The sequence below is a fragment of the Rhodnius prolixus genome, unplaced genomic scaffold, assembly GCF_049639745.1.
Source record: "Rhodnius prolixus isolate KJV_2025 unplaced genomic scaffold, Rpr scaffold_7, whole genome shotgun sequence".
In the NCBI taxonomy this organism is placed as follows: Eukaryota; Metazoa; Arthropoda; class Insecta; order Hemiptera; family Reduviidae; genus Rhodnius; species Rhodnius prolixus.
Window position 1 is genome coordinate 23,822,022 of NW_027411582.1, and position 11,324 is coordinate 23,833,345.

The 11,324-nt window shown below is 30.4% G+C and overlaps 1 protein-coding gene and 1 long non-coding RNA gene across 3 annotated transcripts in view; both read right to left on the reverse strand.

The window, feature by feature from the left end:
* Positions 1 to 10,237, reverse strand: part of LOC141446594 (protein takeout-like) — a 29,844-nt gene extending 19,607 nt beyond the window's left edge. Inside the window, exons 1-2 of the mRNA XM_074113137.1 lie at positions 10,223 to 10,237; positions 9,786 to 9,911 (exon numbers count right to left, since the gene is read on the reverse strand). Of these exons, the coding sequence (XP_073969238.1) occupies positions 9,786 to 9,911; positions 10,223 to 10,237 (141 nt within the window). The remainder of the gene's footprint in view (positions 1 to 9,785; positions 9,912 to 10,222) is intronic.
* On the reverse strand, positions 736 to 9,059 carry LOC141447228 (uncharacterized). Of its 2 annotated transcripts, none has more exons than XR_012454220.1 (3): positions 8,730 to 9,059; positions 3,286 to 3,432; positions 736 to 1,195 (listed from the first exon to the last, which is right to left on the reverse strand). It is a non-coding gene; the product is annotated as an uncharacterized lncRNA (long non-coding RNA). The 2 variants fall into 2 exon arrangements; XR_012454219.1 differs by lacking the exon at positions 736 to 1,195 and adding an exon at positions 2,988 to 3,198 and having other exon boundaries at positions 8,730 to 8,998.
* Positions 10,238 to 11,324: the final 1,087 nt, after the last annotated feature.

Consider the following 11,324-nt stretch of genomic DNA (forward strand, 5'->3'; position numbering starts at 1 on the left):
CAGTTCTAGAGTTAAGTTTTCTCTACAATTCGGTAAAGGATTCATTAAAATATGAAGATTAGGAAAAGAGATATTAAGGTTTGAAATTTGAACCATTTGCAATGCCTCCAAAATTTAACCTTCTATATCTCATTAACTATTATCACTAAAACATTGCAATTTATATCAGTTCTAGAGTTAAGTTTTCTCTACAATTCGGTAAAGGATTCATTAAAATCTGAACAATACAGAGGGAGATAGAAAGGTTAGAAATTTCAAGGAATTTGAAAACCTCTAAAATTCAACCTAACATCCCGTATCTCCCGATGTAAGATCCTACAGCAGCACCCTATATCTCCTTAACTATTATACATATTTCAAATGATGAACTTTCTCCCAATGGTAGTGATAGATATCTTTTATTATAAAGTGAAATTTTAATTGATTTCTACATTACGAATTGAGATATTTAAATTTTGCTAATAATTTATATATATCTTGGAATACTTACAATTTAATTCTTGATATTGGGTTGGAATTTAATATATTATTAAGATATGAAATATACAATATTTTGACATCCTACATCAGGTAGGCAATGAGTCTAAAAGTGCGTCAGCAAGAATAGTGAATCTCTTAAATTGCCTTATTATTTTCCTATGATGTAAGACTTTTATGTACAGTTCACTACAACTCTCTGGAATTAGTCAAAATAATAGCACATTTCTTGGCTGGCTCAAGGTAGCTGTAAATTCAAATGAGCTGCATGACGTCATATACCAGAAGATGATTTGTGCATAATTGATATTTTTAAATTGCAATATAAATATGTATCTTTTACAGATCTATGTGTACGGAAAACAACTTCATAAAATGACATTTTTGCTTAATGGTTCTTTAAGGAAGAAAATAATTTAAAGAAATAAAAGAATCTAAAATTCTTGTTGACTAAATACTACAGAAAATCAGTTGCGAATAACTAACATGCTTTCTCAACGTTTTTCAGCAGCAGTATTCTCAAAAACAGTTGGAACGACTTTCTTTCAACTTAGTTTGATAATAGTTAACAGTACAGAACTTAACAGTCGCTTGTGATAATTGAAGACTACTAGAAAATAGATTAAAAACTCACTCTGGATAACAAGACTTATTTATGAATGTGTATTAAAGCTTATCTGGTCCAATAACATTGAACAATCCAATCAAACGCTCAAACCTGCAAAGGAGGTTACAGTCTCAATTTCTTCTTAGTTACTGAACCAAGATTCTGTACACTATCATGATTGTTTGTTTACAAACTATTGCCACAATTTTATTCAAATTACCTTGAATGTTAATTAAAATCAGCATATTTCCTTTTATAATTATTATTATTGCAGGAAAACTGCATTATAACGCATGGTATAATGTAAAGCAGAAAGGATTCTATCACAAATGTTTACAAACAATAATTTTTTAATACTTAGTTATTTGCGCAAAAAACAAGAATGCATTTTAATCCTTGAAACGACTTTTTTTTTCTTTTTTTGTTAAAAAAGATTTAAAAAAGCAAACATAATTCATCAAGTATTAGTTTGAAATCAATTTTAATGACTAGGAAGTACATAGTATGTATGTATATTCTCTTGATGATGGAACCAAAATAACAAGTTCAAAATTTGTCCTCCAAATAAAGTAAAAATGTCAATTTTACTTGATTTTACTCTCTACTTTTTATTAAATACCTATTTAGTAGTAATTAAAATCCGCTTTTAGGAAATTTGATTGCAAAAAGTAATTAAATGATGAGCAGTATGACGTCAATAATAGCTGTAATTAAAGGAATGTCTTCCATGTTCGCCGGAAGTTTTTTTTTACTGATAATATTTGACTGTTTAAAATATTAGGCATTCCTATTTCTGATTAAAACCCTTGTTATTAATTATGTAAATCATGTGTGAAAAATTCTATTAAATGGTACCTTTTAATCATTTATCTCCTATCACTCTACTTAAAGTGTTCAAATAAATATTCTCTTCTTTTCAACAATAACCAATAACCACTAACAAGTGGTAAACATTTATTTTTAGCATAGCTACTAGCTGGTTACCTTCCAAGAAGGTTGGTTAATTGTTTCTCTTCTAGTCCTAGACATACACTGGATTTAGGCAAAAATTTTGCGGAGTATTTTTCGTTTAGTATTGAAAGTTTTCCTATGCCTACTGTTGAACATACTGACGTAACACATTATAAAACTACGATATTACTTCAATTGTTGTCATTTTTTTTCCGCCATTGAAATCAAACATGGCCAGTGAGTAAATTAAAGGATATTACAGCTTCATTTTAGACAGTATTTACTATTTGAAGGAGTCAAGAAGCAGACTTGGAACATTCTTACAAAATTAGAAGGCGAAAGATTTGTACTAGTGAAGAATTAAAATTCATTGCTGTATCCAAAACTTTAAAGGCAGTTAACATATAAAAGTTTGTTCAAGAACTATGATTATTCAAGTAATAATTGAAAATTTTTAAGAAGAGTTCTTTCTTTTATTCTATCATTAAAAACAATTATCTTTCTGATATATTTATTGTGTAGAAAAAATAAAAAATAAATCATAAAATAAACCAAGAAAGTTAAACTATCAAAAGTAAACCCGTAAAAAAAATATATTAGAACAGAAGAATGAACTTATAGAGTAGAAAAAATAAAGAAACAAATTATTAAGATCCAATTACAAAATATCTGAGCTTAGAAAAGTAATTGGATTCGCCAAGAATTATATCTGAATTACAATCACAATGAAATTAATGCCATTTATTAATTCAAGTATAATACTCTACGTCATCATTTATGAAGTAAAGATTAATTGTTTTTCCTTCACTATGTTTCCTTTAATAACCTATTAAAACAATAAAATTAAATTCGTTTATTTTGTTAATTAGCCATTGTTAAAACAATATCGTCAACTCGGAAATTCCTAATGCTTTTAAATAATTTCTCTGTATTTATATTGTACATTATAACCTGGATAAAAGGTTAAAAAGTGTTATTCATAATTCTTTGGCAACTGATTGATTCAGTCATTTTTTTTTTTTTTTAATTTTATTTTTCTTATTTTTGCTAGATAGATAAAAATTGTGTTTTAATCTCAAAAGGTTAACTGGTTGATTGTTTCTTTTATTGTGATGAAGATGAAAACTAAATCATCTATTAACTTTTGTTAAATGTTATTATATCTAAAAAAAAAACAAACTCAAAATCATAAAAATAAAACACAATTAAAATACTTCTTATAAGAAATATTAGGAGGAGTGGTCACGTACGTGGACTATTAAGTAGTTTCCCAAGTTCGAATTCCATGTATAGCTAGCTACTTTTTATTTTGTAGGAAAATATAATTTAGTTGCAAATTATGTGCTTCCACTCACGTCCAAGACACCTAATCCGTATAGTTAGACGTTACGCTCCGTCTGCAAAAGAAGAAATGGCGATTACATTACTAATTTTATGAGGAGTTGGTTTATCATGGTGATTTAACATTAAAATTTCTTCGTTCTTCGCCTTGTTTTAGTTCTTTTTTAACTATAGATTTATTAATGTAATTATAATTCACTAATGATTTACATAGATATTATATTAAAATGTGTAAATTTGTTAAGTTTAACCTTGAACTTTTTTACCTTCATGGAGATACTATTTTCTTTATTTTGCAAACAATTTATAATCTATAAAACGCAAGAATCTGAATGCCAAAAACAAATAAATACTATCAGGATAAAGAGGTTATGGCAAAGAGGTAATAATAATAAATTATTAATTTATTTTTTTTAGTAATTATTACAAGTAAAGCCTTATTCCTTATTTTTTTTTTCACGCAGGCTTTACGTCCAATTACCTATTGGTGTCGTGGACGGAACGATGGAAAGAGCATCATCTTTTACCAGTTTTTTTTATTTTTTTCCAATAATACACCATGTTAAATAGTACCTTGACCGGTATACAATTTCATGTCACGCAACAATAAAATAGTAACACTAAATTGGAGGTTAATGACCTAAGCTGTCGAAGTGCAAAAAAATAAAATAAATAATGAATCTGCAAAGAAGTTTTTATTTGTTCTTTTAAAAGTATTGTGACATTGTAAATCTCTTGATTTAGCATTCTAGTAGAGATGAGCTTACTCGACAGCCCAAACGTTTTTAAGGGAACAACAGTTTTAAAAGTTGAGCTTTTAGTTTAGCTTCTAAAGTATTACTTTACAAATAAGATCAGAAATATTTTGAAACAATAATTGTTGATAAAGAATATAGATGGTGAAAATAATATGGTTAACAAGGCGTTACATTAAAACCAAAGATGTTGATGCGCCAAAACGGAGAGAAATATTGTATATTGTCAGCACTGACTGGTAAGAATTAATTAGCAAAATAAGACAATAATAATAAGTAACATCTCAAAGAAGCTAGTCATTACGAAATTGAATCCTTTTGCCAAAAAAGGTAAAAATGACTCAAAATAAGTGACTCATAGCTTTTATTAGACAATCCCAATTTGTTTTTTGACATCTTTTGTACGTCAAGACAAATAGCTATGATTAGCTGTTTGAGAATGAATTTTCATTTATTCTAGTAAGAGAACAGATTGCAATCGTGCCAAATTTTAGTATTGATTTCTATAAATCCGTAAGCCGCAAACATCCATGGCAGGTCAGAAATTTATTTTTATTTTAAACAAAAACGGAAAAATATTAATAACATTAATACAAATTTAAGTATTTATAATTAGGCTTTAGCATTTTATTTTACCTTTTAGAGGTTATTATAATGATTTATACAATACAAATAGCTCAAAGAAATGGTTGACATCTGGCTTCATTTAGAAATCTAAGTTAAAATTATTGGCTGTACGCATCATATGAAAGATAGGGAAGTCAAAAAACGTAATTATGTTTGCAGTACGGTACACTGAACGGAGAAGAATGTCTTGTAGTATGGGATGAGATATTAAAAGAAATTAGAGAAAGAAGGTAAGGACAGTCTATTTGAGAATGGAGAAGTATGCAGAGGAAAGAGAGTTCCATAATAAATTCCTTCTGGTGGCAAGTGGAGGAATATTGAGAGTGAGCTGTAGATCGGAGTAGATAAGGGATTCTTTAAGGATTTTCGAACGGCAAGCTAACTACCGCGAGAACTTGTTCTGAACAGCCTCAATAGAAGCCATAATGTACCTTGCATATGTAGAAATGAGAAAAATATCACCAATGATAAATATAAATTCCTTAAATTTGACTGTTAAATTTATTAAAATGGAAAATATTTCATTTAATATAATTTAAAAAACAAGCTGTTAATTATAAGAAGCTGTTAAAGTTAATTATTTAAAATAACTTTGAATAATGTTCTATCGCACCACAGTAGTCACAAAGTCTTTTTAAAGAAAGAATCCTAAATATTTTCATTCTTTTACTAGCCCAGGATATTCTAAGAACATGTCAGTTCATAAGAAAAATAAGGATGTGGGTTGATTGACCAAATGTATTCTTATTTGTTGGTCCCGTATCCCCTGAGCACTACCTAGCCTATTATATTACGCACAGTCCTGATGATGGTCTGATAAAATCAAAACGAAGGCAAAACAAATGTGGAAAAAAAAATTAATAATTTAATTAAAAAAAAAAATTGTATGCTGATAATAAACATTTTAATATCCTTCAAGATATGAAGGCTTGGTTTAAAAGTTAAATTATAAAAAAATTAACTCTTTACGTAAGCATTTAAATAGTTTCGTATTCAATTTTCTTCTGAGTAAATTGTCAGAAACTGAGCTAAAGGAAAAAAACAACCGTAATTTTTCACAGTCAGTGCTTCAAGTGACGTAAAAGCGGTGATTTTTCGTTTCTTAATATTTGGTTCATTTTCTTCTACACTTAGGCGCCACGGTAGACGAGTGGTTAGAGGCGAGACCTACAAAGCTAATATGCATTGTGGTACTGGGTTCGATTCCCGGTCTTAGGCCTTGGATTTTATTTAATGGTTAATAAAAGAAATTTACAGTAAAGTATGTTTGCTAGTCGCCTCCGTCCATGACACCTAATTGGTAGTTGGACGTAAAGCCCCGCCTGAAAAAATGGGCGATTACTTCACTTTACTTTACTTTTTTCTTCTACACTTACTGAGAAAAAGTTAGCATTAGTAAATGAACAGGTGAAAACGAGAAATGAAGAAGGAATAGATTTAGAGTTGGCCATCTGGCACTAAACATAATTTCTGATTAAAATGTTGATCTTTTTTCTAGCATTTAGGGAAAAAAAGGGACAGACTGAATGGCAGCACACTTGATTTTTATTTCTTAATACCTTCCACACTCTGTTTGGCAATGCATATTGTTTTGTAAAGAGAGAATACTATCTCGAGCGAGGGAATAAAAGGATGGCCGACTGCAGTTTTGGTCGATCGTCGATCGATCGCAATGTCCCCAGGGTGGAATTCGCGTGTACCATAGTCTTTGAAACGATTGTAGAAGAAAAAAAACTTTCTAGCAATAGTTTAATGCATTCTGGGTATTTGCCAAGGTCATAAATACCTAGAATTCTGACAGCCTGACACTATGATCTCCGCCTACCCTGCATAATACATTTTGACTTATGTGTTACACTTGTCACCGGATGCAACGCGTGAACGCAACTGATACAACTCGACTCATCGAAGAACATAATCAGTTAGCTTGAATATTTGGTAGTGTCATACGGTAGCTTCTTTTAATTCCCCTGGATGTGAGTTTTTTGGCTCTTTAAATAATTATTGTTGTTGTTTTTTACGTAGGTAGATAAGCCGTAGATCTATATTTCAGTACGAGGAATACTCAGCGAGCTATTGATAGATTGGCAAAAAGTAAGTCATATTAATCTTTCATGATAAATTTTCCTGGCCCAAAAAAAAACGCGAAAGTGAAATATTGAAATCAGATTATCAGCCATACTGTGCATTTTTATAACAACTTTTTCATATTTACGAACAAACAGTACAACAATTTAAACATTGCAGTTGATAAAAAAAATTAAATTGCATTTTAAGTTAGTAAAAAATCTATCTTTAAAAAGTGTCGGAAAATAGAATTTATTAGGTACCGCATGTACGGAATGCTGCTATCAAAAGTTGGGTCTGGAAATTTATTTTCTTCATGAGCCTATATCTCGAAAACTTAATAAATGATTTTAGAAAATAATATATTTTACTTATCTACCTATAACTCGCTGGAATGCACCTTATACTGAAACACAGTGTATAAACATAGTATGCATTTCACACCCCTTCTTACCCCTTAGACTACGCCTATGACAACAAGTCGATCGCGACACACTTTTAAGGTAAAAAGTAGATCTTATATACAAAAAGGTTGGTCACCCCTGGTTACAGTTACACTGGTACTTAGATTATTCTGTTAGAAGTAGGCTGGTACGGTAAGTACTTCGGAACATAATCATATCTGCAGCTACTAGAAACATTTGTATAAAGTACTTCGGAACAAATGCGACGTAGACATATCTCTCTGACCAGATATACATTCAGTAAGTGTACGTCAGCTGATGATTGGGACTTAGGTTAACTCACGACCTGCGAGTGAATTTTTGGCTTAAAAAAAGGTTAAGAATAATGCCATGCAAAGCAATAATATGCTTTAATCTTCTTAGATAATGATTCGCTAAAATTTATAACAAAAAAGCATTGAAGGAAAAAATAAATTAATTTTATTTAAATAAATATATGCACCAGATTAATTCATAACGGTAGAATTAATTTTTTAAAAAAAGTACTACCAACCCAATTACCTAAATTAAATAACAAACCAAATCAGTAATTATGCTTAAAATTTAATTATTATATGGGAGAATTAAAAAAAATAAAATCCAAGTGATTTCCTCTCATCTCAGGTTACGTAAAAAATGTTTTTGTTTAGTTTTTCTTTGTGCAAAAAATGGAAGAAATTACAAAGCTGATAAAGTAAAAAAAAAAAGAAAAGTAAATACCTATTTTTTATCAGGCGGCGTAACCGTCCGACTAGTAAATTAGTTGTCGTGGAAGGAGGCGACTAGCAAACATACTTTACCATTAAATTCTCTCAATAACTCATTAAATAAAATTCAAGACATAAACCGGGAATCGAACCCAGAACCACAATACATATCAGCTTTACAGGTCTCGCTTCTAATTGCTTGGCTACCTTAGCGTCTAATTAAGCAAAAAATTATATGTCCACTTAAAAGATTTAGTCAATGAAATCTTTTTATCGAACAATAAAAACTAGTTAATTATATCTATCTGAACAATTACCAGGAAACTGGTGAAAGATTTTAATTACAAGTTTTATTCATGAAACATTGTAAAAAACCTTGAAGATTTTTAAAGTAAACAACAGTTTAACTTTACCTTGTGCTGGACTAATTTGATAGTAATATCTGAAGCTACTAGAAACATCTTCATAAATAAAACTATTTATTATAAAGTAAAAAAAAAAGGGATTAAATTTCTAGTATTTCAAAATTTAACAAATTGAAAATACCATCCTGTGTTCTGTATTAACCTTTTTTTGGTATAAATAAAGAAACAAAATGTGCAATACTTGATATTGATTAGAAAACAGGGACGCAAATCTCTCAACAGTTCGTAAAAAGAATTGTTTTGCCAAAGAGTTTGCATCCCTGGGTTTAGAATATTACTGAGTATGGCTTAGGTACTGAGATAGAATGGCAGAGATAAATTATGTTTACCTGATAAACTCTTAGTGTATCTATTGTTCTTATAATATATTCAGATTAGACTTAATAATTTTGTTGGATCTGGCAATATTATGTCTAAGTAGGAGGAATATGTGATTACCGAAGGTAGACGACAAACATAATGTACCAGCTAAGCTTGGGATGTAACACTTTACACAATTAACCTCCATCACTAAACTGAATAGCAGCAATTAATCAGACGGAACAAATTACTATTGCGAACAATAGTATAGACCATCTTCGATGTCTCGATCATTAAAGACTATTGTACAACAGTTTAGGCCAATAATAAATCGATATACGGACTTGAACTGTTGGATTCCACTGTCAATCACCAAATAGCCAATTTTTCAATTATAAATAATTCGACAGACTACAGAGGCGCAAATTTAAGTTTATACTATTGGTTACTAAAGGGACTGTGAAAGCACAGAATAGTTCTAAAAACTAAAACAAAAAAATGATACCTTACAAAGCTAAAAATATTACTCAATGCCTTTACATAAAGATTACAGAATTTCTTAAAAACGATCAACAAAATCAAAATAATTTTAAAAAAAATGATCGTGCCTGGTAACATTTTGAATATTTTTTTGCCGTTAATAATTTACCAAAATTCGTGATTGCACGCGTCAATTCGATCAATTTGATTTGACTCAATTCCTTTTTTTTGTATCAACAAATTCATCATTATCGAACATACAGTACGTTAAAGCACCAAAATAAAACGCTAAAAATAACCTCAATATTGAGTAATAAAAATGATTTTTAAAAACTTTCCTTGTATCAAATAACTTTTTCACGAAGTTTAAACATTTTTTACGATAGTTTTGTACGAAGTTAAAATATTTTAAAGGATAGAGGAATATTTCCTCGGTCAAGGTTAAAGCGATAACAAGTTTTGTTCTGTAATGACGGACTTAGATGTCAACAGCCTGTTGCCATTTGTCATTGTCTTCATTTCTATCAAGGTCAATAATATCCTATTTTATCTGCAACTATTTGGTTTTAATATTTATGTTAATTCGCCATGTATGAATCAGTTACCTTGATGAAAATGTGCTTGGGTCCGCAATGCTGGGTAATATCGTTGCTTTTATCCGGTACAGCTAGTAGATATCGGATTTTTAATAATCTGTGATCATTTCTGGGTAATACAAAATTTGATTTCCACTATTTTCTATCTTTCAGTCCAAGCTAACTGTAATTTCACATGAGACCATCTGCTGACTGCTGTCTGAATGAAGAGGTTAGTTGGTGTGTATTTAGGATACTTTGAATTTTATTAAACTGTAAAATATTTTATTTTTATAATAAAGCTAATGAAAATTAGAGAGATTTGAAGTCCTACTACATTCTGGATATAAGTAATGGAAATCACAAAGTTCGTATTACAATTTACAAGAGGGGCACGCGTGAATTGAAACTGGACGTTCGAAAACCGTGACAAGTCCGGAATGCAAAAATAACATGTATGCTCTGACGGATAAAAATACCATGGCTAGATAAATAGATAAATAACGGCCAAAGATAATAGAATTTACTCATATTAAGTTTAATCTGTATTTGTTTTTAAAGATATTAATAATTAATACTTAGAACTGTTCTAGAGATTTGAGATAAATATTCTATCTTTTCTTGAGATTGGAACTCTACCATCACCATGACCTCTAGTTTGAAAAACAGTCTCAGACGCCAGAGCATTTGGCTGATCTTGTCTCTCTTACGTTTAATCCACATACCGACTTCTGCTTTTCTCTGAGTAACTGACCAACTTCTGGACTCAGTATCTGTTATTGCTTAGATTCGGATAAGCTAAATTTCTCAAATCTTACCTGATAGTTCTCAAATAAGGTCCTACTTTTACTCTTAAAGTCTGTTCTAAATAAAAGATTTTAGTTATTGTATTCATATTCTTTGTTGCTTACCTCTAAATCTTTTAAACCACTCTCTTTGCAATTCAACCTATATATGACTTCATTGCTTCGCCCTCAATGACCACAACCAACTGTGTCTCAAATAGTTTTGGGAACAACCTTCCTCTCTGAGGAAAGTCTTAAGCTCAGCTTCCTCCAGTCACGAGTAAGCAATCTAAGTTTTGAAAAGGTTAGTCACCCATTTCATCAAGATGGGGTTCACTCCTCCTTTTTCTATAATGCTGACTTAATGCTCTCATACGCTATCAAAAATCTCCTTCTACATCAAAGCAACACCCTAAGACAAATTCTTTATTCTCATAAACCGGTCTGTTCTACTTACAAAGATTATACAAAACCGTCTTTGTTGACTTGCAAGTATGCATGTTGATTATTAAATAACGTATTACCTAAATCACAATTCACCATGAATAACTGGTCAACAATTTTCTCTAGCCCGTTTAATTCAAACCAGGTAAGGCCAATTATGTTTTATGGTAAGTATAATCAGTTGTACCTGGCTTGAAATGAAAGTCACTCTAGCAAATCCCAAAATTCGTGGACTGTAACTCGAACTGATACAATACCTCAAAACCTCAAACCAGAATTCACCAGTAACCGTCTCAATTTTCTTTCATTAGAACGGAAAAAAAGACCTGGAAATTTAAAG